Source organism: Dacryopinax primogenitus (assembly GCF_000292625.1).
Source record: "Dacryopinax primogenitus strain DJM-731 SS1 chromosome Unknown DACRYscaffold_5, whole genome shotgun sequence".
NCBI lineage: Eukaryota > Fungi > Basidiomycota > Dacrymycetes > Dacrymycetales > Dacrymycetaceae > Dacryopinax > Dacryopinax primogenitus.
This window is the reverse complement of record NW_024467202.1, coordinates 422213-449922: the sequence shown is the minus strand read 5'-3', so window position 1 is coordinate 449922 and position 27710 is coordinate 422213. Positions and strand designations below refer to the sequence as shown.

The 27710-nt window shown below is 51.6% G+C and overlaps 8 protein-coding genes across 8 annotated transcripts; 4 read left to right on the top strand and 4 right to left on the bottom strand.

Annotated features, from left to right (window-relative positions):
• Positions 1–1000: 1000 nt before the first annotated feature.
• Positions 1001–2814, top strand: DACRYDRAFT_114965 (AICAR transformylase domain of bifunctional purine biosynthesis enzyme; the record flags this gene model as incomplete). Its single annotated transcript, XM_040769916.1, has 5 exons — positions 1001–1019; positions 1352–1581; positions 1604–2048; positions 2087–2154; positions 2203–2814. 5 exons carry the CDS (start codon positions 1001–1003, stop codon positions 2752–2754), a joined length of 1314 nt encoding a protein of 437 aa, XP_040630484.1. The 3' UTR covers positions 2755–2814.
• An 80-nt stretch (positions 2815–2894) lies between these two features.
• Positions 2895–3960, bottom strand: DACRYDRAFT_99193 (HD domain-containing protein; the record flags this gene model as incomplete). The annotated part of the gene is made up of 8 exons (XM_040777575.1): positions 3774–3960; positions 3691–3723; positions 3618–3634; positions 3499–3570; positions 3342–3444; positions 3218–3292; positions 3126–3168; positions 2895–3076 (listed from the first exon to the last, which is right to left on the bottom strand). The coding sequence occupies exons 1-8, from the start codon at positions 3948–3950 to the stop codon at positions 2895–2897; spliced, it is 702 nt and encodes a 233-aa protein (XP_040630483.1). The 5' UTR covers positions 3951–3960.
• Positions 3961–4067: 107 nt separating this feature from the next.
• Positions 4068–5148, top strand: DACRYDRAFT_21129 (uncharacterized protein). Its single transcript, XM_040772247.1, has one exon. The coding sequence runs from the start codon at positions 4076–4078 to the stop codon at positions 5141–5143; it is 1068 nt and encodes a 355-aa protein (XP_040630482.1). The 5' UTR covers positions 4068–4075; the 3' UTR covers positions 5144–5148.
• A 100-nt stretch (positions 5149–5248) lies between these two features.
• Positions 5249–7667, bottom strand: DACRYDRAFT_87804 (Metallo-dependent phosphatase; the record flags this gene model as incomplete). Its single annotated transcript, XM_040776826.1, has 9 exons — positions 5249–5301; positions 5356–5532; positions 5583–5976; positions 6026–6128; positions 6177–6624; positions 6673–6836; positions 6892–7055; positions 7095–7255; positions 7307–7667. The coding sequence occupies 9 exons, from the start codon at positions 7665–7667 to the stop codon at positions 5249–5251; spliced, it is 2025 nt and encodes a 674-aa protein (XP_040630481.1).
• A 344-nt stretch (positions 7668–8011) lies between these two features.
• On the bottom strand, positions 8012–10723 carry DACRYDRAFT_21128 (uncharacterized protein; the record flags this gene model as incomplete). Its single annotated transcript, XM_040772246.1, has 9 exons — positions 8012–8155; positions 8203–8426; positions 8475–8580; positions 8632–8970; positions 9297–9333; positions 9387–9868; positions 9919–9975; positions 10023–10330; positions 10386–10723. 5 exons carry the CDS (start codon positions 10718–10720, stop codon positions 9307–9309), a joined length of 1209 nt encoding a protein of 402 aa, XP_040630480.1. The 3' UTR covers positions 8012–8155; positions 8203–8426; positions 8475–8580; positions 8632–8970; positions 9297–9306.
• A 208-nt stretch (positions 10724–10931) lies between these two features.
• On the top strand, positions 10932–14265 carry DACRYDRAFT_99190 (TBC-domain-containing protein; the record flags this gene model as incomplete). Its single annotated transcript, XM_040777574.1, has 11 exons — positions 10932–11102; positions 11156–11320; positions 11369–11649; positions 11699–11745; positions 11796–12147; positions 12207–12569; positions 12619–13075; positions 13124–13354; positions 13402–13577; positions 13635–14181; positions 14212–14265. The coding sequence occupies 11 exons, from the start codon at positions 10932–10934 to the stop codon at positions 14263–14265; spliced, it is 2844 nt and encodes a 947-aa protein (XP_040630479.1).
• An 81-nt stretch (positions 14266–14346) lies between these two features.
• DACRYDRAFT_114958 (uncharacterized protein) lies at positions 14347–19779 on the bottom strand (the record flags this gene model as incomplete). Its single annotated transcript, XM_040769915.1, has 8 exons — positions 14347–14526; positions 14578–14702; positions 14757–14958; positions 15008–15136; positions 15188–15343; positions 15396–15670; positions 15717–18603; positions 18655–19779. The coding sequence occupies 8 exons, from the start codon at positions 19777–19779 to the stop codon at positions 14347–14349; spliced, it is 5079 nt and encodes a 1692-aa protein (XP_040630478.1).
• Positions 19780–20058: 279 nt separating this feature from the next.
• On the top strand, positions 20059–27585 carry DACRYDRAFT_77228 (ATP-dependent DNA ligase; the record flags this gene model as incomplete). Its single annotated transcript, XM_040776257.1, has 25 exons — positions 20059–20259; positions 20315–20374; positions 20425–20563; positions 20640–20760; positions 20807–20892; positions 20939–21251; positions 21298–21393; positions 21448–21569; positions 21618–21801; positions 21853–21943; positions 21993–22029; positions 22076–22379; positions 22428–22471; positions 22520–22609; positions 22660–22714; positions 22766–22793; positions 22845–22929; positions 22977–23102; positions 23149–23248; positions 23298–23550; positions 23603–23713; positions 23761–23819; positions 23870–23953; positions 24009–24226; positions 24273–27585. 25 exons carry the CDS (start codon positions 20059–20061, stop codon positions 24284–24286), a joined length of 3021 nt encoding a protein of 1006 aa, XP_040630477.1. The 3' UTR covers positions 24287–27585.
• Between the last annotated feature and the right edge of the window lie 125 nt (positions 27586–27710).

The following is a 27710-nucleotide window of genomic DNA, read 5'->3' as shown; positions in this document are numbered from 1 at the left end:
TATACTATACCACCTAAAAGGGTTCTCTTTGATTGGACATCTGGAAAGAAGAAGGGAAAAGCAGAAGAAGGAGTATCAACATGCTGGGACAGCATGTCTAGAAGGGGGGGTGATGTCAGGGCACCAGCCAAGGTATACCAGCTACTTTCATGTCATAAAGGCTTAGTGATGTCTCTTGACCAAGCAATGAGCTGGTGCCCTGACAGGTGGTTCCTACCACCTCTGGCTTTTCCTACCTCTGTTCCATGGTGCTCCACAATGCCTGTACCCATGCTTACTCCTAGGCAGCTGTTCCTACTAAGACTCATCAGCCTTATGCCATGGGAGTATTTATATGGAGCCTTTAGGGCCTCTTTCTCCTCAGATCTGGTCTCTGAGAAATCCCCCACCATAAGGAACTCAGGCACTCAGTCAAATACACCAGTTACCTCCACTATCCCACCCTCCTGCCATACTCACCTACGCTCTTGCTATACTCTGCTATACTTGTCTACCCCTGGCAGCCTTGTTATTGTGGTGTGCCCTCACAGGTGTGCAACCTGTATCCATTCTTGCAGACTGTGGCCCAGCCAAACTGTATGCTTGAAGGAGCTGTAGAGGAGATTGATATAGGAGGAGTGACATTACTTTGCACAGCAGCAAAGAACCATGCGCAAGTGTTGGTGCTCTCCCACTGGACATGGATTAGGGTCCTGCCTTCAGTATGCACAGTACTGAAAAGTAGGAATTCAGCACCTCAAGGGTGGATTCTGTAAATAGCATGAAATTAAGCCAAGTGCTTTATGGACCCTTTTGCACTGCCATCAAGGTTTCTTGCATCCATGCTTGTCTAAGTCCAACTCACTAGTGCACCACTAGCTCTGGTTCATCCTTGGCCACCACCATCACCACCACCACCACCATCACCACCATCACCACCACCCCCTCATCCCCCCTCTCTCTCCCTCTCCTCCCCCTCCCACACCTGTTCACTCCTTGCTTCTCTGGCACCTGACTCAGCATGCCCTGGCACCTCACAAGTGAGATATATGTGCATGTAAGTGACACATTTCCTTTGGAAAGGACTTACTGACACAAGACCAGGACCAGAGAGAAGGACAGGCAATGGCAGAAGGAACAAGAGAGCAATTGATGAAGAAGGTGATGACAAATGATAATAATAATAATGGCAATGGCAATAATGATAGTTTTGTATCAAACCGGATTAATAAAAATATTAACAATTAAAAGGGGCTAAAATCAAGTGTAAATATCTTATAAAAAGTACATGTCATTAATAACTACCGGGGCTCTTTATAATCATGCCTATTAATCAGGCCCCAGCACCCAGTTTTGAGGCAATGAAACTCAGCACTTTTCCGCGTCCCTCTGTCCGACCAATCGGACTACGCCGAGTTCCTCGCTTCGTGGAAAACGGGCGCAGGGGATGTAGGGCAGAAACTCAGAAGCTCCCTCGCGCTCAAGGCGTTTGAGCACACCGCCGCGTACGACGAGGCGATCAGCAGCTACTTCCGGGAGCAGTACGCTTCTGCCGACCTGCCGGCTGAGAAGCTCGCCGGAGGTCCAGAGGATCCCCCTCCGGTACGGGGCAAACCCGCACCAGAAGCCAGCACAGGCGTTCGTCAAGTCCGGTGAACTCCCTTTTGCTGTCCTGGCCGGTGCACCGGGGTATATCAACCTCCTCGACCCGCTGAACAGCTGGGCGCTGGTCAAAGAACTACAGGAGGCGCTCGATCACCCAGTAGCTGCTAGCTTCAAGCACGTCTCTCCTGCTGGTGCGGCTGTAGGCCTAGAATTGGACGAGACGGAAAAGCAGGTGTATGGGGTTGACGACCTCAAGGAGCCTCTGACCCCACTTGCGTGCGCCTACGCCCGTGCCAGGGGAGCAGACCGCATGTCCTCCTTCGGGGACTTTATCGCCCTCTCCGCTCCATGCGACCTGGCAACGGCGAAGATCATCTCCCGGGAAGTGTCGGACGGGGTCGTCGCTCCCGGGTATACGCCAGAGGCGCTCGAAGTACTAAAGAAGAAGAAGGCGGGGAAATACTGTATCCTCCAGATGGACCCGGCATAAGTTCCCCCCGAGGCAGAGGGCGCAATACGGCCAAGATCACCCCAGAGCTGTTTGGGAACATCGTCACGAAGAATAAGGAGGTGCGTGTCTTCGCCCCCATGTATTCCCCCTCTGACAACGACTCGTAGCTCCCCAAAGCAGCAGTGATCGACCTGATCGTCGCTACCCTCGCGCTCAAGTACACCCAATCCAACAGCGTCGCCTACGCCCTGCACGGCGCAATCATCGGGCTCGGCGCAGGCCAGCAATCGCGTATCCACTGCACACGTCTCGCCGGTGCGAAAGCGGACAACTGGTGGCTCCGGCACCACCCTCGTGTCCTCGCTTTACCCTTCAAGAAGGGGACGAAGCGTGCGGATAAGGCGAACGCTATCGACCTCTTCGTCACTGGGGAGAAGCTCGAGGGCGCGGAGAAGGCCCAGTGGGAGGGGCTGTTCGACAGCGTCCCCGGCCCATTAAGCGAGCAAGAAAAAGAACGGTGGAGCACCAAGTTGTCCGGCGTTGCATGCTCCAGCGACGCCTTCTTCCCTTTCCCGGACAACGTCCACCGGGCGAGGAAAAGCGGGGTCAGCTACCTTGCTGCTCCCGGTGGGAGTGTGATGGATGCCGAGTGTGTGAAGGCTGCGGACGGGTATGGGATCTTCTTTGCGCATACTAGTCTGCGCTTGTTCCATCATTAGATTAGGCTGTACCAGAATACAGGAATGCAGAAATCAAATTCGGCCGAGAGGGCCTGTTATGAAATCATTCGATCATCCATGTGTTTTATACACGGAACATGCGTGATCTAAAGCGCGTGCATATATCATGTTTGTTGGCTTCAAGATGAGCTCGGATTCTCAGTACTTCGTGCTTGTCGTTCTTCCATTAAAGCATCGCCCCACTGCTTGACTTCGGGATGTTGTAACTTGGGGATACTCGAGTCTATAAATTCTTGCAGATCACGATCGTACCGCTTCTCATATTCCGTTGCCTGTAGAGCCATCTCCATCCTGTCCAAATCTACACAACATCAGCGGGGCGCGAAAGAAACCAGGGATGAGGGAAATACCTTTCACAAAACGCGCTTCTGGTGTCTTTCCTTCCTCGTATTCCTATAACACTCATGAGAAACCTCAACCCGCGATTTAATTTGGGTCTCACCATCCAAAGAGCCTGTATTCGCAAGCCAACCTCGCTCTCATGAAGCATTTCCTGAACGAAGTTCTCCATCGCTTCCTGGTACAAATTTCAGTTGGTGCGTGGCCTGCATCAAGCCAATACTTACTGCTTCCAGTCTATTCTTCTCGGACTTGGAGAACCCTTCGCTTGGGGCTATATCTCCTACTTGCGCCTCGGCCAGATCATGAACCACCGCAAGCATGACGCATCTAGCCAAAGTACGGATCAGTGATTGTCGGGAAGTAGGTCAACCCACAGCATACTTGGCGATGTCTAATGTCGCATCTTCGCAGCACATGGCCAGGACAGCCATACGATACATATGATCTGCGATGCTTTTGGTCCTTAGTTTGTTGGCCACGTGACACATGCATGAACAAACCTTTCGGGCTCAGGGATCTTCGAGTGCGAGGTTAAATTATGTATAATGAAGCACGATCACATTTGTTACATACCTTATGCTGAACCCAACCAGTTCGCTTTTGTGTCTAAATCACAAGTTAATCTCAACCGCACCGGAAAGCGAAATGTTTGTCACTTTTAAACGTTCTATTATGTGAAAGAACGCTAGCCGATCCTTCCCCACATTTCCGGTAGCACTGTACAGAGGAGGAAAGATTCGCTTCGGTGCGGTGGACGACATGCGGTGTGTCGTAAATCGAGAGAGAATACTTGCGCGAAAACACGGTGGCCGTACAGATCTAATAATATTCATGCGAGTGAGCTTGCAATCGACTTCTCCAATGTGGTCCAGGAAGAAGCTTGGTTCGCGGAAGCAAAGTGCGACTGCCTTTTCTTCTCAGTCGCGACTTTCAGGTCGTGCTTCACCTCGAGTGCACGATGCTACTACAAGCGCTCACACGGCTCGAAGCCTCCAGCTCTCGGGCGCTCCTTCATATACGACCTCTCCCCGCCACATGCCGCCGTACATACGCTCTCAAGGTCCCCCAACCTCCCGCTGAGGGCAAGGAAGCATCACCATTCACCACCTCTCCTCGTGCCGTACGTCTTCGGCGACATCGTTTCGGCACCGGCGAGGTCGTAGAGGTCGATGGCGTCAAAATGTCTGATGCAGACCACAGAAGATGGCAGTGGCTTGTGCAACAAGATAAAATCCCAGCAGGCGTTACGTTAAAGGCCTGGCTCGCCGAGCGTTATGCCTGGAGAAGTCGTATTCGTGGTGTCAAGTACTCGCGTAGGGAACCCACAACCGTCAACCCGTTATCCGATGCTATGGGGGGGAAGACGAAGGTTGACGCAGATGGAAAGGTGGTAGAAGGTGCGGAAGGAGTGGAGACAAGTGAGGGGGCGGTAACTGAAGAGGAACTTCAACACCACCTATCACTCAAGCCGAAGGAAATTGTGGGTCAGCGTATATATATGCCCAACTTTATCGTTCGCCTTGTGCGAAACACGACCCCTCCCGGCAAACCGTACGATCCGTACATGGCAACCTTCCGTATCCCGCGAGGGCTCACCAAGATGGACATCAAGTCTTACCTCTGGGCCGTCTACGGTGTCGAAACGACTTTTGTTCGCACGGAGAACTTCATCTCTCAGATTGTTCGCAGCTTGGACGGAGGAAAGAAGATGCGCATGTCTCGCCGAACCTACAAGCGTGCTCTCGTTGGTCTCGTCGAGCCATTCTATTATCCGGCAGCGAAGGAGGACATGACTACTGAGGAGCGCAAGGAGAGGGAACAATGGGAAGAGGAGAATTTCCAAAAGACCTGGATGGAAAAGATGCAGAAGGAGCATCAGGCGAAGGTGCGGGGATGGAAACCAAAAGGCGATATGACCGGTGCGCGTTCGAAGATCCTGCGGGAGATCTTACGGCGAAGGGCGGAGCGGGAGGGGTTGGCCATTCCCCTCGGAAGTTACAGGCCTGCAGAGACCGCAGAAGCATAGTTCACACCTATCACGTAACATACATTCCTACTGCGTTGTGGTATCAATGGTACAAAGGTACTAGATAACTGCGAGTCCGAGTTTGGCGTCCCCCAGCCAAGAGTCTCACGACGGTATATGCGCCCCAACATCTATTGCCCCCTTTCCGACAAGGATGACTAGAAAAAAATTGTTCTCAAATTGATGAGCATAGTTGTATGCAGGCCACTCACCATCGTCAATAATCTTATCGTGTTCCGTATGCTTATATGTCCTGATAGTCTCGCCGTAATCGGAAATCTTGTACACCCGAAGTCGACGATCGAATCCAACCTTGCCGTATCCTGAAAATGATCCGCCCCCACCGAAACAGAACCAAACACCCTTGACCCGAGCACATTTATCTGTAACTGTAACCGAATCAAAAACTTGTTCCGAAGTTCATGTGACGTGCGCGTACTATGATCATGACCATGGCCGACGACCTTTATTTCATGTCCACCCGCATCACTTTCTGCTGCCAGCAATATGCCGTCTTCAAAGAAGTTCCCATTGTGGGTCGATGCTCCAGAATCTTCGAGCTGTTGACCAATAACGAGTGGGTTCCAATTTGCGTCCATATCCGGATCGGCGAAAGACTCCTGCAATGGGATGTGGAACCACATCATCGCATTCGGTTTTGCTAACGTTCTTTCTTTTCGTCCATGCAATACCACGCCTTCCTTTTTCGAGAACCGCCGCATGCCGGTGTCTCTTGTCCACGGATGACCGAGGTCGGACGCACCATCTGGGGTGAAGGGACGTTCAATCGGCCGAATTTTCGCCGACTCCTGCAAGAGCCATTCCGACTGTGACTTCGGACGGGTTAGCACGTATTCTCCGTGGGGTCACAAGAAGACATACGGGCTTGATCCAGTCGTACTGTAACTTCGCAAACGGATTGTACCCCGTTCTTGCATATCCCCCGGAATCCACGAAATACAAGGTCAGCAGATGGGTTGCAGACCTGCAGAGTTGTTAGATCAAGTTCACAGTCCATTCATCTTTGACATACGGATCTCCACTTCGTACTTTCAGCACATAATTACCGACACCGTCTACCGTGCTGGGGCCGGGACTAGCCAAACAATAGGGCATCGCCTGATATAATCGCATTTCTGACAATCGATTCAGATCCGTCTCATCATCATGATTCCCGAAGATCGCAGCCCAAGGAATTTGGCGATCAATGACCTGTTGAGCAAACTTGGCAATCACGGACTTCGAATCCCAACTTGTTCCTTGGCCATTCAGCTGATCGCCGGAGAAAACAACCATATCGGGTCGCTCGGCATCCAGAACTCGCGCCAGGAAATCAGCCGTTATCATGTCGCCTTCGACGCAAGGTTCGCGGTCTGTATCTCGGCATTTTCCGATAGAGACAGAATAATGTAAGTCGGCAATCTGCAAAATGGTGAAGGTGCCGTCGTCGTGGAAGTGTAACGGTGGCGCCTTTTGTGCAGCTACAAAGAAATCAGATAAAGTCTGAGAACAGCACATAATAAACGCACGCGTGACACCACGCCTATAAGTTAACCACACGCTGTCAACCTTGCTGTTCCTCTCAACAATTGCAGGCTGCAGCTTTTCAAAGCCAAGCCATGCTGGACCTTCGCCCCATAGGACATCAATTTCCGTAATAATATCCTTCTGTCCCCCCAATTCATACCACAAACTGTGTATGGCATAAGGTTAACCACTTCGAAGTCGATATGCAACGAACGCACTACAAGTCGGATTGTGTCGGCCACACTCCGTTCCGAATACTGCGTGCGACTCGATGCCATGTAGCATCTTCCGTTGATGTTGTGTTGGGGCAGATATCGGCAGGTAATAGAACGAGATCGGTGATGAGGGGCACATTTAGTCTTCGAGTGCGGCGATAGTATAGGTTCTGGAGCACATGAACAAGGAGTCGCCCTGGAGAGGTTGCGCAGGAACCCACCAGGTACCATAGCCCAGTTTTCCAATTCAGATCTCTCTCTACTCGAACCCATTTCCCCTTTGAGGCATCAGCTGCCGGGCTACTGTATGGATTGCAGAACTCCATTGTGACGGGGCTGAAAATACAGGATTCGATCGCTAATTCAGTCACTTATCACAGAGTCAGCGATAATACATGGTAACAGATGATTAAGGTCTTACATCCAGTTTTGTGAGGGAGCAGCGGATCCCATATGTCCAAGGGCAATGTCTGGGGGATTGTGCCATCACTAACCTCTGGTATCTCCCACCAGTGCTTCCCTTGGGTTGGAGGCGGCTTGACAGTATCTCCGCTGCCGTTGCTTGCTGGACGATCAGGTTGAGGTGCATAAGACACAGCGTCCCATGCTTGCCATCCAAACCGTATATTCTGGATCGGCTGAAGTCCGCGAGGTCGGTGTAGGTAGAACAGGAAAGTAAGCAGGAAGGAGAAGCAGACGAGGACGGAGAAAGGCACGATCAGGCGCCGGAGCGCAATGGGCACCTTCGAAAACGCTGTCTTCTGAGACCTTGATGATAGCATGATAGCTAAAGGGGGGGGTAATTGGTGTGGATATGGCATGTAGGATGATGATGGGACGGTTTGGGATCACGGTTGTAATGTGGACCCACAGTCCCAAGCTGAGGGTCTCCTCGAGAATTACGCGTTTACGTACTTGCAGGTTGGCTACGGAGGCTCGTATGATACGAATCAGAGATTGAACATGTCTGGATGAAGGTTGCATATGGCCACCAAAATACTATGCATCATTGCAGGCTCCTAGGTGCAAATTGCTACCAGCGCCTCCACTTCCAATATACCGACCAACGCATCACCGCCTTGATGAACCAAGGTGCGGGCGGAAAGCCTGTCCAGGCTGGGGTATGTAGGACTAGCCAAGTCATGAAAGTATCGAGTGGCATCTCATTCTTGAAATATGACGTGTTCCACTCATCTAATCGCTCCATTTCTTCCAAACTCTCTGCGGCGCGGAGCTTGTCGGGGTGCAGATAATCAATCTCAGCGGTCAGCTGCAAAACAATAAGCGCTCATTCGGACCAGAGACGCTGAGACACACATGTGATATAAATGGTATTATGAATGTCCAGATGATGTCTTCCATCTTCTTCACGTCAAAGTCTTCCAATTTCTCCTTGGTTGTCACTTTGCTCTCAAACCCATGTGGCGAACCAGGGGGTAGACAGGACATGAGATACGCCCTCATATCCTCCAGGCCCCCCTTGAACGCTTCATGCTCCTTGATTATCTCGTCAGTATGCATTCCGCGACTGAATTGCGGATCTGGTGTCGAGGTTAGCATTTTTCTGAGTTGCGTCGCACTTTGCTTACAGTAAAGCTCTTCTTCCCACCAGTGGTGATGTTCAACACAAAGAACCCACATTAGACAATATTCCACAAATTCGTTGGTAGTTGCAGCAGGAACAGTGGGGACAATCTGGGGAAGGAGCTGAGTAGCAGATCCGAACCGAACCGATGCATCTCTCACCCTCAGGATGTGACTGAGCGCCAAAAAAAAGGTAGCGTGTGACGCCGCCATTTGCCATGTTCGCCTCCTGAAGTCGTCAGGAGGCTCCGAGCCTGCGGCCCAAGGCCGCATAGCGTCCTTGGCATCATCAAGGAGGCGGATGAGCTCCGCCGTTGTATGCGGTCCTTCGTATTTGAGTTCTTCATTGTGTACGAATGACGACATGGTGGTTAATTGTCAAGGTGACATTGAGACCAACAGACGTGGGTGTGGGAGACGCTAGATCGGAGTTCGACTCGGGGTGATAGGGAGCAATCGGAAGATACAACCACCAAATGCGGGGTGAACTGAATCTTGATGCTATTACCGTTCGTATCAGCTGATCGTTCGAACGGTCTCGGAAAAAACTTTAGAAAAAACAGAAGTCCGGACGCAGCCAGGGTTTCAGAAGCCATTGCGCCGTGGCAGTCTGGTGTCGGATTGATTATCCCTTTCATGACAAAGATGAAAGAGACATTATGCAGCTCCTCCTAGACACTAGGGAGCGTCACGACCGGCTCTCCATGGACTTCAACTGAAGGTGACCAATGTTTATTGGCTTTTCTACAAGTTGAAATTGATGACGATGTTGCGGTATGCGGACAGTGTTATGGAATGAAATTGGGTATCGTCCAAAGCTGACTCACATGATATCCCCTATTCTTTCTCCAGGAAGTCAAGGCACTGTGCAGAATGATAAGCTTGACTCTGTGGACTGACGACATCGCTTGACGCACCCCAATGCTGCATCCCTTCCACAGAATTGGCACTGCGTCACCCATATCCACACCCGCGACCTCAGTAAGCCACTGCAACCTCTCTTCTGCTGGCTCCACAAACCAGATCTCTCCCCCATCCTGTTCTGTGTGCCGCGGGTTCGGACAGCAGATGGGCTTCAAGGAGGCATCTGCCTTCTGCCGGTGATATTTTTGTGCTGGCGCAAGCGAGAGATACAAAGAGTCTTCTAGAGATTGCGCGATTTCTTGAATAGGTAACGCAAAGTTTCGTATCGGTGGATAAGGTCGCGGTGAGGTGAGCGCCCTGATACAAAGTTCCTTCAAACTCGGACAGCCGTGACGGACTAGTGGGCCCAGGCTCGTGGCAGGATAATCTTGTGGAGGAGGGAGTAATGGGTTCGGTCGAAGAGCAAACACGCGCAAATTAAGCTTGAGAATGGAGGCAGGGAGATAGGCAATCTTGTTTTGAGATATACTCAGTTCTGGGATATCATAAGCGGATCTTTTGTCCATGATACTCAGCAGACCGTACCTTGCAGATTGGTCAGCAGGGCAATGCAATCCGGTACGTGGGTTAGTTGATTTGCACCTACACAATGTGTCACACACGCTACAGAGACAATGGGGATTACTGACGCAAACTGAGTACCGCCAATCTTTCAATCCCGCAAACTTCCACAGTGATTTTGTCAATGGAATTGTTCGTTAGGTAGAGAGATACACTTTGGTCGACACGCCGATTCCCCGAAGCAAAATTATCGTTCAATTGGGAAAGCGTGGTGGATCTCTGCATGCCTCTCGAAGGGGGCTTGAAGTTCAGTGTTGGTGCGGATGGTGCTCGGATGAACGCTTGCTTTGCGTTCGGTTGAGGAACCGTGTCCGGCAGTACAAAGTAATGGGACAGATCGGCGATCATAGGATGGATAGACTTTAGGCAACATCCGCTTGTTCAAAATATTAGTTATTTATTCACAAGAACTGGCGTTCAGTGCTTCTCACCTCAGATCTATCGTATGTTCACGTGCGTCGAATGCGCTGGACATGGCAGCGTCCCACACTCTAGTATCATCTTCGTCGTCCGGGACAACTGTCCGATCCTCCGTCCCATCCATCTCCCAATCGTCATCATTGAACAGCTGATTCGTCACCTCATCTTCATCCGCCAAGTCGAGGAGGAATGGTTGGGGCTCATCGTCATACATCGGCACGTCCTCATCTTCGTCCGCGGCACTCGTGAGAGGTGAGGTTGGGGGAGACGATGAGAGATGGACACCTTTGGTATATGACGGCGGCCTGCGGGTTGCTTTGTAGTTGCCAGAGAATGGATGCAACATCACAGGCCGCCGTAAGTGAACAAAGTAAGAGAAAGGGAAAGAGCGGAACTCGGGGATAGGCACACGACACGCCTTTGGTATGTCGGCACGTGAAGACGCGGGAAAAGAGAAGTCACGGAACCAAGGGGCGGCTTACCTTGTGTTACAGTAGCATCACTAGGGACGATCCGTGTCAGAGAGGCATCTCCGGCGTCTCTCTTAGATCTTAACCATGACCACTATATCTGCCCAATTTCGCAACTACCGTGAACCGACGAAGGATGAGGGCATTCGCGAGTTCTTTAACGCTCATCCGGCTGGTCCGGACGACATACCGCCGACAGGCAAGGATGTCACAGAGATCAGCGCAGTCATGTCACTGAAAGGAGAAGATCAGTCATATGTGAGCTGTTATTTGTATATGAGGATTGAGCATAATATTAACGAAAGGCACAGTCGGGCAGGCTATACCTCATGCCCCCGTTTCTGGCCTTTGTCTCCCTCGACAGGAAGTCGGCGCGTTTTACCTTACCCCTATATACCATTCGACGCGTCGAGAAGGTGAACTCTAGAGCGGGCATGTTTGAACTTTCACTGGTCTTATGGCACCAGATGAAGATTGTACGTGTTGAGCGGCAATCTGCTACTTTTGAGCTGACAGGCTCGCAGAATGTGCAATTGACATCGTTGCGCCCTACTGCCGATTCTTTCTGCGCCCAGCTCAGGGATGCCTTGAAGGCACAACTTCCACAAATGAAGAAGCTTCGCCCCTTCATCCGGGTGTGTTATTCGGAACATTTGATCAAGCAAGACGGCGAAGAATATATAGACGCCGAAGACGATGTTAAAGATGGTTTAGAGGATGGTGTCGACGAGACCATCAAGGAAGCCCAAACAGAATTCCTTGGCGGGCTGGGCTTGACGTTTAAGTTTCCTGGTGACCCAAAAAAGTGTGCCCGTAGTTTATCTCCTGAAATGCGGACTGAGGCCCTCGTTTAGGTTGCGTGAGAAGTCAAAGTTGAAACTGTGGAAGGAGTATTTGAGAAGTGAGGCCTTTTCCTCCCAGAAATTATGCGCCTATTAACCGATTATGCAGCACACGGCCGCAACGTCACGTTGGTTCGATATCCGTCTGTTCAACGTCTCATCCAAGTGGGCTTACCAAACCGATTGAGAGGCGATCTCTGGGAGACTCTTTCCGGCTCCGTTTATCTGCGGTTCGCGAATCAGGGTGTCTACGAGGGTATCCTGGCCAAGCACAAAGGGGAGACATCTACGTCAACCGAAGACATTGAGAAGGATCTTAATCGTAGTCTCCCGGAGTATCGTGCATATCAAACCGAGATTGGTATCGGAACTTTGCGTCGTGTATTGACAGCATACAGCTGGAAGAACCGCGAAGTGGGGTATTGTCAGGCCATGAATATCTTGGTTGCAGCCATTCTGATGTAAGTGCATCCTCCTGTAGTATATGCTGTTTATCGCATATATGCTAACGCTTCGGTAGCTACATGTCCGAAGAGCAGGCTTTCTGGTTGCTGGAGGTCCTCTGCAACCGCCTGCTTCCAGGATATTACAGTCCTTCCATGCATGGTACCCTCCTAGACCAACGAGTGTTTGAATCACTTGTTTCACGATGCTTACCGATCATCTCGGACCACTTTCATACCGTCGACGTCCAGCTGAGCGTTGCCAGTCTACCATGGTTTCTCAGCTTGTATATCAACAGCATGCCTATGATCTTTGCCTTCCGGATAGTGGATTGTTTCTTTGCGATGGGCCCCAAAGTCCTCTTCCAGATCGGGTTAGCCATTCTGAAAATCAATGGCGAGAAGCTTCTTGAAATCCAGGACGATGGGGGGTTCATTCAGTGCGTTCGTCTGACCTGCTTCATTGACAATTCTGATCATGTGACGCAGTCTGATGCGTGACTACTTCAACACACTTGGCGACTCTGCCCATCCACATGCCTCTGATTCTCGAATGCGTGCCATCACCAATTTCCAGGAACTCTTGGTTGTTGCATTCCGCGAGTTTTCTGTCATCACAGACGATACGATTACTTCGGAGCGGAAGCGTCATCGGAACGAGATTGTATCGGGTATCGAGTCATTCACCAAGCGCGCGGCTGTCCGCAATTTGAAAGAGTCTGGTGCATTCAAGAAGGAACAACTTGGCGCAATCTACGACACCTTATATAAGGCGATTTGTGCCGTATCAGCCTCTGGTAGTGGGGCCAGCGCCCTTGCAGCGCTTGAGACAACCGATGCACAGGGCCGACCAGAGACAAGGATCGACTTGAAGACTTTCAGAATCTTCTTGAGCAACGTGGCGACATGGGCGAGAGATGAGAGCATAGTTTCTAATGCCTTCGTGGTATGTCTCCATGACAATGCTCGTTTATGCTCTCTCATGGGATGACAGGAACGCATCGATCGGACAGTAGCTGAGCATGAGCTTATCAACAGGATATTCTTCTTCTGGGATGTCTCCCACCGCGGTGCCCTGTCATTCCAAGATATCGTGACAGGTCTCAACGGTGTCATGTTCAATGATCTGATGTCCAACATTGAGTGGTTCTTCACTTTGCATGATAAGGACAAAGACGGATTCCTTACCCGAGATGATGTTCTGCAGCTATCCGAGTCCCTGCTGGTACGTCTGCATGGATGTTTAAAGATGTCACGCTCATAAATGCGTAGTTCATTTTCCGCAACGAAATCGGAGACGCATACCTCGGCACTGTATCAAACTTCATGACTAACGCATTTGAATACGGCGATGCGCTGCAGCCTGAAAACAATGAGAAAGCTGAGGTACCTGAGGGTGAAAGGGCTCCGGAACCCCCAACCAACACACCGTATCTCAATCTCGCCACGTGAGTGCTTCCTTTTTCTTTTGTAGCCTGCGAAGCTTTTTACTAAGACCTCATTAGATTCCGGATGGTCGTTCTCGCTGACGAGCTTCTCGAGTCCTTCTTTGATACAGATTTCTCTGCCACATTCAAGCTTGACATTTACCCAGGGCCCGAGTCGCCCAGTGAGAGTACTGGCCTCATCGCCGGCATTGGCGGCCTTCTGTCCAACTTGATTACGGATGAGAACAAGAAGACTCTTAATAGGTTCGCTGACGAGTTCGGGAAATCAATCGGCCGACATCAAGTCACGTACCGTCCGGCTATCGGAAAAGTTGATAGAGACATGGCCTTGCAAGAGCCGAAAACGCGTGAATCATTGTTATCTCCTCAAATACGCGATCGGTCCATGTCTAGTGGCTCCCTCACTTCAGGAGCTTCAAGCACATCCTTGGCAGCATCCACGTCTGAGCCGCTCACACCTGGGCTACTTCCTCCGCAACTCCCGACAATCCCGGCATTACCTGAGAGGACACCATTTGCGATCGATGAGGTGCAGGATGACGACGAGGATGAGGAGGATGAGGATGACCTTGTAGTGACCGGTGGCGACGAGACTTTGGATGAGGTTCGTCCACCTGCCTGCTGCTTCCTTCAGCGAAGTCTTACCTCCTTGTTCAAGGTCGATGCATTTTTACAGGAAAATGCCTGAGGTGGTGAGAAGGGACGGCACTTCTTGTACCGGGCACGTGAAATGTCCTTGGGAAACCAACTGCAACATGTGGCACTGAGCTTAATGTATAATACCAGCGCTTTGTACAATATGTATGTCTCCTTGCTGTGGTGGAGGGAGCCATGTCAGATCGCCATTGACCAACAACTGAGGAATGTTGCGCTCCATGCTGGCAAGGACGCGTTGGCAGAGTTGGTAATAATTCTTGTTTGTTTCTGCTGCATCGGCGGACATATACACCTAGCAGTTCGACCATCAGTCTAACCAGAGATCCGATGGCACTGAACTCACCCAGTAATAGTCCTTCATTGCTGGCACTAACTCCCTAAGAACCGTGCTGATGATCCTCTTCTGCTTGTCGCTGATCGCGTCACCTGACGGGTCAGCCAGAGTACGACTGGCGTGAATGAGTACCACTGCAAGATACATAATGTCAATTCTATGTTTTTGGCCAGATTTGTTTTGCCCACATTCAATGAGATCAATCCTGACAGCCTCCAGCCCACCGGCATCCATCTGTGTATGGGGGAATTCGTGTGTCCATAATGGTTGAAGCAGTCCATGCCGGGCCTCTTTACATTGAAGCAGAGCCTCAGTGTACTTGTGTTCTAATGTGAGTCTAGGACGGACGATGGTCTGACACCACATGCTCAGGAATTCCTCTTCACAACGCTTGTGTGAATGTGAGCTCTAGCGCTCTCACAGCAAGACAATAGCTCACTCTGTAAGCACCGGGGTCGAGCAGTATGGCCTTATACATGAATCGCAACCCCACCCTTCGGCGGTCTGCCTTGTTCATAAGGCGAGTGCACGACTCTACACCATACGCGCTGACATAAGAGGACCAGTCCTAGAACAACATTTCAGACATAAAATCCAGATGTAGTGCCCGAACACTCACTCGAAGGTTGTTGTAAATGATGACATAACCACAGCTTGCCCAGCAATCGACCGCTGCATCTACCAACTCCCAGCCTTCGGGGGGAAGAACAGACCCATTCGCAAAAATGTTGCTGATGAATTGAAAGACGGCTGGAGACAGGTCGTTTTCAACAGTCTGGAATTGGTTAGCAGGTGCAACAGGTAGAAGCGCGACAAATGCTACCCACCTCTACCACTTTCTTCTCTGCTGTCCTCGTAAAGGAAACGTCCCCGACACCGTCTGCCATATCCAGCATCTGGATGAAGGTCGGATCATCCCATTCATAATCGGCATCCCCATAGTCTTGACTTTCTTCATCGCGTTCTGTCTGACTCACTGGGATAGTGCCAGTTGGAAGGGCACGCAGACGCTCATCAAGAAACGCTTGAATGTAACGCAGAATCTCTACTGATACAACAGACTTGACGTAGGATGCCGATCGCAGAATTTTAGATGTCCACGCTAGAGAATAGTCAATTACGACCAACAATAATAATGTTGAACCCACAATTCTGCAGAAACACAATATCGGGATAAATGACTGGGCTTGCCCTCGTTGCGTCGAGTGAAGAAACCTTGATCACTTTTGTGATCGACCTGACCAACAGGCAGATCATCATTTCGGCCTCATCTCGAATTATTTTCCCCTCTTTTGACAATGGCACAGAGTTATCCCGGAGCAGCGCAGCAGAGAATTCTTGAAGCATGATTTCCATCATTTCACTTGTCCATTGAACTGCGGAAATGGGGGGCAACTTCAGATGCCGCAACATGATGCCCAAATACATGACGGCTCGTAGACATACTTGACGGGAATTATGATCAGCTTTGACGAAGTCGAGGATTCGGCGGGCAGACTCGATGCGTCGCGTGGCGGTCGAGGGCTCCAGATATATCGCGAGGAGAATGGCACTGTACCGGTTGTGCAATTGTGACAATTCAAAGCGAGTTGGCGGCTTTTCTTTGGTGAAGGTCACCACACCTACTGGGATGAGTGCCCCCAGCAATTTCATTATGGCCTTTTCGTTATCCTTCGATCGTAGTCCATCGATTGTGCCCGCCAAAAGCTTGAGGAATAGTCCATAGGCGGTGTCCGTTTGCTCAAGGTTGCTGAGAAGACGCACGTCCAAATTCGTCAAAAATGGGGCGAAATCGGCTTTCCGTTCTTCCTGTAAGTCTAGATTCGAGAACTTACGTGCTTTGAACAAATCATTGAAGAGCTTCAGGAGTCCCTCTGCCGAAGACAGGTCCCACCCCCATCGAGCAACCATTAAGCAGCATCGTCGCAAAATCATGCAGATGTGCTTGTCTCGATTGATCGCCGCAACATTGCTGAGAGATTGCTGCGCAGTCTGGTGAGGTAGAAGTGGAGCGTAAGCAAGGGCTTTCAGAACGATGGGCCAATGAGTCTCCTGGAGCGGTTCCCTGAGAGTGATGCCGGAGGATGTAAATTGGGATAACAAACAAACTGACATGGTCGTGTACCAGATTTGCTCGCATGCATGTACGCTCATGCCAGAAGGGTATCGAAGGGCAATAGCAGTCTCCAGCTGTTGACTAAAGGAAGGTATGGAACTGTAGCGGGTGGACATTGCTTTTGTGAGGTGGATGACACAGACCCACAGTTCCACGAGAGGATCATCCAATGCGTCGATACCATCAGCTTGCAACTGCTTGATAGTTTGCATTGCATTGTGCATCCCGAGATGAAGGAGAGCTGTTATAAGTTCGCTTATGCTCCTCTCGATGACTTCCAAGAGCCTTCGAATTTGTGGCGTCTCCCCAGGATTGAGGCTTTGCAAAGCTGCCACCATTCGGGCGCAAACATCAACCACAAACCACTGTAGGTGCAGATGAGCAGGGGACACACGTGTAGTTGGCGGTTCTGGAAAACGTCGAAGGAGATGTTGGACCTGCTTCTCCACCTCGTCACAGGCTTGTTCTGCATTCTCTATTGTTTGTCGCGGAATGAGTCTTGTCACACTCAAAGCAACGTATCGCATCAGATCCCTTGCATCTGCGTCTGTGTCTGTCTGAGAAGTTGACGAAATCCAAGTATGCAACGCGTCACAAATTGCGGGGAGCTTTGACTCGAAATCTTCATAATTCGGGTCGGCTTCAAGCATGAGGCCGAAGCCAGAGTACGATCGCGGGAGCGCATCCAAAACAGCAGCAGGGTTGCTGACCAATGAAATAAGCTCAAACAGTCGACCTTTGCCAATGAACGAGGTGGAGGGCATCTTGATCCCAGGGGGCAAACAGCGAATGCCGAAATCCAAGCTGAAAGTGGTGTATAAATCCCAGTCTGATGGGGGGCCAATACTGTCATTTATCCCAGGGGATCGGGGAGATACGTTAGGCAAAGGTCCGGCCTGTATCACATTATTTGTGGACCGATTCCACTGAAAACGGTTGCTCGACGCTTTTGGAGGATCGACCGACAAGGGATTGGGCTTTCCGGCTCTTGCAAGACCCGAGGGCCAGGGGCGGTCGATGGGTGATGTCCTTCCGAATATGAGGTCATCATCCTCTAAAGACCCTCCGAAGTACCGTCGACGGGGTCGTCGGGAAGGTCTAGCCTCGTCAATATCCTCAGATAGCTGCCTCGGTCTCGCCGGAATAGTATTCTCCTTGTCATGTGACGTCCGATCGACGACAGGGAATCGTAGTTTGGTCTGGCGACTATGCGATGCATGATTCACGCGTCGGTGTTTTCTCTGTCGCTCGGGTTCACGTCCTTTACGAACGTATGTCGAACGACTCAGCATTCGGTCGATTAAATCACGTTCCATGCGCGGTCCTGGAGACGTTCGAGCAGCGGCTACGAACTCGACTTCGTTGTCGTTACTTGAAGAGGAAACATTACTTTGGTCATCAGATATTTCCACAACTGATGGCTGGCGGGTAGTCGTGTCTGCGGGTGTTCGAACGTTTTGATTTGGCCGTCTATCGTAGTCATCATCGTAGCGGACCCAGTCATCGAGATCATCCTGGGATCTGGGAGGCAGTGGCTCGGGCGTAGGAGTTCTGTCAACCGACGGAGATTTTGTCCGCGTCCGCTTTTGAGTCTTAGGTGATGTTCCTCCCTCCAGAGCCCTCTTCACCAAGAACCAGGGCTGCATATGTTTCAGCGCCTTCATCTTCTTGTAGTCTCTATTCATAAGATAGATAGAGCCCGAAGAATCGTCACTCTCTTCGGAGCCGGAGGAAGAGGAAGAGGGAGATAGAGAAGAGCGGCTGGCTATCGGGCTCCTTGCATTAGTTGACGTGGTGTGTTGAGAGTTAAGGTCGATGTAGGGCACCCGGTGCGAGGATAAGTCGTTAATTCGTGATTCGGATGTTTCATCGCCGTCCGACAGGTGAGGCGAATGAGATTTTGGTGGGCCCAAGGATGACTAGTAGAATATGTTGAGCTAAGCGGCACTTTATTACTGGCAAACACTCACATGGCGTCCAGTTTTAGATGATGCACCTTCGGAGTGATTGATGTCTAGTTCGAATGGAAATGGTCTGGCATGGGGAGCACGTTTTGGTCTCGTTGGTCTCTTGGGTGCCTTAGGTAGAGGCACGGGAGGTTGGTCGTCGTCAGAGATTACACCGCCAAATCGAGCGAATATTTCTTCATCGCTTAGCGAAGGAGCGGTATATGGTGCTACTTTGCTCGTTCGTTGGACTGCGTCCGGTGGAGGATCAGGAGAACGAGACTGAGGGCGTCTTCTGGCCAGAGTGGCACGAGGAATGAAGTCCTCTCCACTCTCCTCAGTTTGTTGGGTAGTCCCAGCGTCTTGCGTCTCCTCGTATTGACTCTCATCCCTTGCGCTTGCCCTTGCTACAACCTTATCCCTCACAATTGCTTCCCTGGCATTGCGAAGAACGCGCTCGTATTCAGCGCGATCTATGGTGAACGGCGCAAGTTGCTTTTTGGTCCTCGGGCGAAGTTCGCGCACAGGACCCAACGCTGCAAGATTCGGGACAGCTCCGAAAGGAGTAGACGCAATTGTCTGAGGCGGTGCGATTGGAGATTGAGGTTGCAGGCGACGGAAGATGGAACCTTGAGAGGATTGGGCGGAAGTGGGGGTGAGAAGAGAGGACGTAGGAGAACTCTCGAAGAGAGGAAGCCGACTGTCATCCTTCGGAGACAACGACAGAGTCGCGTGTAAATGGAGAAAGCCTCGTGGCAAGGAGTTCACTGATGACTCTGTGGAGGCTTGCGAGGTTTCGAGGAGGGAAGGACGGTCAAGGTGCAGGGACCGTGTTGAAACAGAGGGCGGAAGGTCCACAGGACGAAAGGTAGAAGCTCGAACAGACGAGGATACTGACTTCAGTTCAAGTATATCATCTCCATGTGTAGTCGGCGGCGAGAGCCAATAATCGTCACCTTCAGCTGCTAACTGTTCCTGTTCGCCGACGTCGGACGACTCGAGCAGGACCAGGGCATCGTTGCTCAGCCGCCTTCGTTTGAGTGGTGGTTCGGATGGCTCATCATTTGATGATGTAACCTTTTCTGTTTCTTTTCTCCGTGGTCGATGGGGCCGTAGGAGCATGGGATCATCGCTCTCATCCGACGACATAGTCGTCGTCCAGTCATGACCGACGCGCCGGCAAGCAATGGCTGGACCGCAGGGAAAGAGGCACGCGTCCGGCACGCGTCACACGCCGAACTTGTAGTAGCGCAAACGCCGACTAAGAATATCAATACTAACTAATGTCACACATCTACGAATCTGCAAAAAGATCAAATCAACATGTGACTGTTCGCGTCGACCAATGATGGGGGTCGCGACATGCTTCGACTGTCCTTCACAGTCATAAAGACCTCAACGTCTCACAAACCCACTGCTCGTTGCATAATGTCCGTACCACCATCTCCACCAGCCTCTCCCAAGGCTTCTGCATACCCTGAGAACCATCAACCACTCCAGTTTGAGCGACCGCCCCATGTCTTCAATCGCGGAACATCGCCGCCATTCACACTTCTCACGGCATTGTTCAAGGACTTAGGAAAGGCGAAACCTCCAAAGCGTCGAGATGCCCTGTCGAAATGGTTTCATGTACGTTCGGGAATTGGTTCGCCATATGCAGTCATTGAGGATATGGTCTTGACAGAAATGGCGCACAGATGTGGGGAACGATTTGTACCCAGCAATGAGGCTTCTAGTTCCGCAGGTAGGCACCTTCAACTATGAGCCTTCATCGATTCTGATCACAGGAATCAGTGTGATAAGGATCGTGCAGTGTATGGATTGAAAGAGCAGGCTATGGCTAAGATATATATCACGGTTCTCGAACTGGATCCTAAGTCCAACACGGCGACAAGGCTAAGGAATTGGAAGAAACCGAACTTCACTGAATCGGGTCAAGAGGTGCACTCTATCTTCTGCTCATTCACAGGAGATCTGACACTTCACGTAGAACAGACTATCCGGTTCAGGAACTGGTGACTTTCCAAGCGTGCTCTACGACTGCATCAAGTCACGAGTAACCGCGGAAACGACTTTGACCATTGACGAAGTGAACAGCCTTCTAGATGATCTCTCGGCTAGCACGAAGGTGTACGTGTGATTCGCGCTCTCTTTGACTCGAGCTCATGTATATCAGTCAAGCACAGGCTGCCGTAATGAGCCGAATTGCTGAGAGATGCAGTGCGGAGGACCAGATTTGGATTGCGAGGATTATCTTGAAAGGTTCGCCAAACGATGGAGCGGCTGCGCGTGCTGATCATTCAATCAGATCTCAAAATCGCAACCAAGGAGAATACTGTCTTCTCAGTCTTCCATCCTTCTGCTTTTGAGATTTACAACTCCACCTCGGACCTGAAGCAGGTCTGCTGGAAGTTGTATGATCTGCATTGTACTGCGAACAATGAGGATACAGAGATCCAGCTCTTCCATCCATTTCAGCCCATGCTTTGCAAGCGACCGAGGAGAGAGCTGCAGGATGTTGTGAAACTGATGGGTCGAAAGGAGTTCATCATCGAGGAGAAGCTAGACGGAGAGCGTATTCAGCTCCACAAAAGAGGCAAGGAGTACTATTTTTGCTCTCGGTGTGTTCCTTTATCCTATGCCTTGATGAGCTCTCACATTACATAGGAAAGGGAAAGACTATACGTACTTGTATGGCCAACATGTCGGGACAGGCTCCTTGACGCCGTTCATTGATCACGCTTTCGATGATCGAGTTAAGAAGTGAGCTACCATTAATCAATATCACAGATGCGAATACATACTGAGGTCATCCAGCGTCATCCTCGACGGAGAAATGCTGGTTTGGGATCCAGTTACAGAGCATTACCTCCCTTTCGGCTGGCTCAAACCTGCTGCCCTAAACAAATCAGATGACCCTACGAAGATGCACCCATGTTGTAATGTCGTATTCCCCCCACCTCTGAATACCTCTGACGGCGCTATAGTCAAAGTGTTCGATATCCTCATGTTAAATGACCAGCGTATCTATCGATGGCCACTGCATAAGCGAAAGGACGCACTACGGAAGGTATTCCAGCCTGTACCAAACGTGCTGGAATACGCCTATGAAACGAGAGGCCGCACTGCCAAAGACGTGAAAACCGAGCTTGAAAGAGTCATGGATGACAGGTTCGTAATCGACTGTGTATACAGACGAAATAGTTGACTGCTGTTATTCAGGGGCGAGGGTCTTGTGGTGAAAAACCCGGACAAACCCTACGTATTGGCAGGTAGAGAAGATGCATGGTTGAAGGTAAAACCTGAATATGTGGTAAGGGCATTTCAACATTATGGGGTATTACGTTAATTGACTGAGGAAGGACGAAATGTCTGAAACAGTCGACGTTCTTGTTGTTGGTAAGAAGCATCTACGGTTCCAGATCTCGGTGCTCACGTAAGGCAGGTGCGGATTATGGCACTGGAAAAAGAGGCGGTGGCGTATCCACACTTATCTGTGCAGTACGAGATGATACCATGTCAGGGAACGATCCACAGCAAGTGATTTTCTCTGTAAATGAGCATGCCGATGACCGCGCCCGCAGCTTTCTGAGTTTTGTTCGAATTGGATCAGGTCTGAGCATGTCCGACTTCGAAGAAATCCGACAGAAGAATTGGCGCGAGTATACACCAGGTGAAGAGCTAGACTTCGTGAAGCTTGCAGACCGAGGAACAGAAGATAAACCCGATGTGTATATTCGGCCCGAGGAGTGAGTGGTGTGACATACCCACAGAAATGGTGGTCTCACCAGCATCAGTTCATTTGTCATCACGGTTAAGGCTGCCGAGATTGTAACTTCGGGTGCAGTGGTCGCGGTGATCAGCATGCACTAAGCTAATATCTTGACAGAAAAATATGCCATGGACTGGACCATGAGGTTTCCACGGTGTCGAGCTATTCGGAGAGACGCTACTTGGGAAGACGTCATGACTGTAAAGGGTTCGTCCATTCCGTATCTTACAGAATTATCAGCTCAAATGATTATATAGAGATCCATGATATGAGAACAGGTGGAAGAAAGCGTGAAGCGTCATCGGATCCGTCGTAAGTCACCTCATTCTGCTGAAAATTGCCACATTAACCGAGAGAACTCAGACGCAACAAACGCCGCAAGGTCAACCAGGTGAGATAGAGCACGACACTTTCACACAACTAAGTGCTTATCTCGAAACAGCAGTTGGTTTTGCCCGCCTCGTCCATGGGCACCAACGTGAAGAACATTCAAGTCAAGAATGACCTCTTCGATGGTCTGCGATTCGGTGCGAGATCTCATGTGACTCCCTAAAATCAGCTGAATGTCTCCTAGTTATATTAGAGGGAATGGAAAACCATGATAAAAGTATGCTGGAGAAGCTTGTGCACGAGGGAGGTGGCAAGTTCCAGCAGCTCCTTAAGGGCGATGATCTCATCGTTATTTCGAGTCGGCTCGGATGTGAGGACATTGCGCCCACCATTTGTCAATCCTAACGATGTCATAGTCCCGAAGGCGAATGCAGCCGTTAAGAAAGGGTTTGACATCTTGACACCAAGATATATCGTCGACTGCGTCGATCAGGAAGAGGTCCTACCGAGGCAGAAGTAAGCTTGGTGGACCCCGGCCAAAAGTATGTTCTGATGTGATCTGCAGTTATCTTACAGCGGAGCAGTCGGAGACGGAGGCAGACCACGACGAGCGGGCGACCGACGAAATGGAGATCAAGAAGGATGAAGACGAAGATCATAAGCGTCTGTCCGAGGTTCAGGAACACCCGGAAGATGCTGGGTCAGACACAGAAATTTCAGATTATCAGGAGCCGGAGGATCACGACATTGACGAGCCGACGGACGATGAGGATTACTCGGCCCGACCCCCTCTGGATGAAGCAGTCGTGGGTGGTGTGGTGAGTTCCATGCCGTGCGACTCTGTCAATCCCGCTAAAATCTTCAACCCAGAGTAAAGTGCAGATTAGCGCTCCCCAGCCTTCGCAAGAAGTCAACCCACGGCTTGTGAAGGACGAGCACATCATCGAAGATGCCACGGGAACCAAAGCACAGACATCTCAGGTTCGCCTTCTTCCTGTGTTCATTCATCCTGCTAACGCTCTCTTAAGGAAGCGATGGACGAGGACGAACCAGCTGAGGACGATACGGAGAAGATCTTCAGTCATTTGTGAGTAATATAAACCATATTAGCCTTTAATTGGGCTCAACTCTGGCTAGGGTCTTCTATCTCGACTCGCCTGCAAACGCTCAGAACAACGCACTGACTTCTCCTGAGACGGTGAAGAGCAGCATTGTGGCAAAGTAACAATAGTGCCATCTATGAACGTTGCGCAGAGAAGCTGACACTCGAATCTAGATTTGATTCTTTGCGGCCTCTCATCTTAGAGTATGGGGGGAAAATCACGGATGACATCCATGACACGAGAATCACGCACATTATCGTCGACAAACGTGACAAGACGAGAATATCAGAGCTCCGAAGCATCACTCAGACTGGAAACAAGTATCGTCAACAAGTCACAGCCGACTTTGTGACCGACAGCATAGATGACGGCGCACTGGTTTCAGAATCTGGTATGTCACCAAATCCTCATCGTAAATCTCGCTAAAATGCATGTAGTTTATCGTCCATGACACCCTTCAACCACTGTATTACTGTAAAGGTTCTAATACTACATGTGCTCCGCATTGTGTGATGATATCATCATGCTTATAAAACTTTTGGATAGTCTAATCATCCTCCCAAGAATCACGGACATGTTCGAGGGACGGTGCAGGGACAGATGGAGTGGAAACATGGGAGGACGACGCTGCCGGTGTGCTACTGCGGTTAGAAACAGCTGGTCGCAACGATGGGGTACCCCACGCCGACACAGGCGTAGTAGCTACAGGTGGCGGAGCAGCAACGACAGCTGCTGCTGACGTCGGCTTCGGGCTGGACACGCCCCAGCCTCTAACGGCAGGTGAAGCAGCAGGCCTGAGCCTGTTCAAACTGACAAGGCCAGCACCTGCTGGTCTCACAGGTGGTGCTGGCGGCGTAGCGACCTCGGAAATCATAGGCGTAGGGATTCGTGAATCGACCCTCCGTACAAGTTGAGCGCTCCTATTCGGGCCAGAGTCGACATAGTCCACATCGAGCCTGTAGATATTCGCCATCTCGTGCATGAACCTTTGCCGCGCGGAGACCATCGGCGGCAGGAGCTGGGTCTTCTTTGGTCCCTGGATAAACTCGTTCAGGTTTCGCTCGGCCATGCTTGCCCACTCGCGATTTTCCCGGAAAAAAGTGACGAGGCGTTCAGGCCAGTCCGTTGCTGCTAACTTGGACTTTGTGCCTTCAGATATCCCAAGTGCTTCAGCAAGGCGTGCATTGCGCTTGGCGACAGCGCACTCCTGGCCGCACTTGAGTTGTGTGCTGGCGCGTGAGGTGGGGGAGCCAGTACAAGCGCCACACAGGGCTTGCTGTTTTAGTCTTCCACATGCGCAGATGAGGGTGATCTGCGCCGGGCAGGGTTCGGTCTCCGGACACGCCGAGGGCGCATGACATTGGACCGGACAAGGATGCTTACACAATTTGCGGGGCTTGCCGCACACCTGCGAACAAGGCTCGCACTCTCCCGAATGACAGAGTTTTTCACAGCTGTGGAAGCCACAGTCCAGCAGTTTCCCGCAGACGGTGCCACAGCCGACATTTTCCTGCGAACAGCGGACGTTCGGCACGAGCGTCTTCCCGCAGGCGCAGCGTTTGGTGGTGAGGAAGGGACAGGGCGGGCATTCGCCTTCTTCGTGGCATGTATGCTGGGTTTTCGGGTGGCCGCAGGGCGGTGCTGCGCGGGAGCAGGGGAAAGGGCAGTCGATGACCGTGCCACATGGGATGGGGGGCATGAGTACCGTCCGCCCACAATGGCATACAAGCTCTTCGAAGGAGCTCTGCAAGCATGAAGGGCAGGCACCACGATGATCAGGGAGGGTACAATTGTGTTTCCTGCAGGTGAGCAGTTTGCCGCAGATGATATCGCAGTCGTGCCACCCTTCGCGGTCGTCTTCCGGTCTGCCGAGTAAGGCTTGCTCGAGAGCCTTGCGCTTCCCCTTGGAGACTTTACCTTGCCACGCCAGGGGACAGCAGAGACGGGAGCATATATGCCGTCCGCAGTGGCGAAGTGCGCGACACGGGCGGTCGCAAAGAATTTCGGTGTTGGCGTTGGTGCTGCTAGTGGCTTGGGAACAGGGGACGACGCGGACGGTCTCCCCGCAGCGGCAGGAGAGAGAGAGGGGAACGACGCAAGGCGGGCAAGGGCCAAGGTGGCACGGCTGTGGGCAGAGATGGTCACATCCTTGTAGCAGCTTGGAGCATACCTTGCCACACGTTGGGATCGGGTCGGTGCATTTCTCGCGCTTGCCGTTGGGAAGGTCGGCGAGGGGCGTCTGCGTGCATGGACAGGTGGTGATGAGTTCCAGATCCGTAGGGCAGGGCAGGGGAACGGCGGGCGGAGGATGACAGTGTTCTTGGCAAGTGTGGATACCGCACTTGAACGGCCTTCCACAGGGATGGGAACACTCATACCTCCCCTCCCACATGCCTTTCTCCAGATCGACACATGCCAGCGCCTCTCCCTCTCCGCAAGCAACCTCCTTCGTCTCCTTTCCGCAGTAACAGCGGACTGTTTCTCTCACCCCGCACGGCGCACAATCACCGGGATGACACTCGCTCTCACACGTATGCTTGCCACAGTTTAATGGCCTGCCACACGTTTGCGCGCATGTCATCTCCGGAGGATGAGCACCAGTGAGGTGGGAACACCTCCATGCCAGTAGCTTTTTCCCGCAATAACACGGTCGTTGGACGGTGACCACGCAGGGCGGGCAAGGGCCGGGATGGCACAGGAGCGGGCAAGGATGCTCGCATTTCTCCCGCTTGCGAGAGCAGGACTCGCCACAGCTGTGCGGGGTAGACATCCTTCCAGCGCCTGGGCCGGCCAGGCGCCCGCAGAAGCAGCGGTACTCGCGTGGCACTTCCGTACGCCGGGTCTGACACCCGGGGCAACGCCATTCTCCTTGCCTCTCTTCTCCTCTCGCTAACCACGCCTCTCGGGTCTCCTTGACGCTCTTGCCGGCCCATTCGCGGATGCAGCGCAGGTGGAAGGGCGTCCAGCAGTTGGAAGGAATTCCGGGTGAAGGTGTACAGCTCCAGATCGGTTGTGCAGGGTGCAGGGCGGAAAAGCAGATTGGGCAGTCAGCGTATGGTGGATGGGTGATGGAGTGGGTTAGGCGAGTGGTGAGGTCAGCATTTGCGGGAGGGGCGTGGTATGCGTGTGAGCGGCTGCCTCCGGAAGGTGCAGGCGCAGGCGCAGATACAGGGTCGGACGGCGTAGTCAACGCTGCACCAAACCTCTTGCGTCTGTCATTCTTCGGTGCCGGTACAGAGCTGGAAGATGCGTGTACGGTATCGTCCACATCTCCAGTATTAGAAGACGCACTTGGGCCAGTACTTGCGTCCCTCTTCTTCTCGCTCTCCGGTTGTTCAGGCCCGTGTTTCTTCGGTCTTCTCCTTCTCCGCTTGTGACCTTCTTCTTGCCCTTCTGGTGCAGGTCCGTCAGAGATCTGCAAACCCGCAACGGCAGTATGCAGCTCTCCCGCTTGAGAAGCGGACGCAGGAACGGATCCATCCGCTCGACCGCGCCCTCTCTGTCTCTGTGCTCTGGGGGGGCCATCAGGCTGAGATAGAGGCTGCGACAGCTCTACGCCCTCAGGCGGAGCATGTCCTTGGTTGGTGTTCTGATTTGGGCCAGGATGATTAGCCCTATTATGCGGCCGTGGACGGTGTCGCCGTCTGGCTGGCTGAGGCTGGTCGCCGGGACCTGTTGGGGGCGCTGGAGGAGGATCCATGCCGCTCAGGCTGGATATGAAGTTGGCTTGGTAAGTTGCGCTCAGTGATATGGATGATGATGGTAGAGGAAAGAGTTGTGAAAGAATGGAAAAGTTGTGTGTGAAAATATAAGCAGCCTGAGGCACGTGATCTGTGAGGCGCTGGCTGATTGCTGGGCGGTGTAAGACTGAGTCA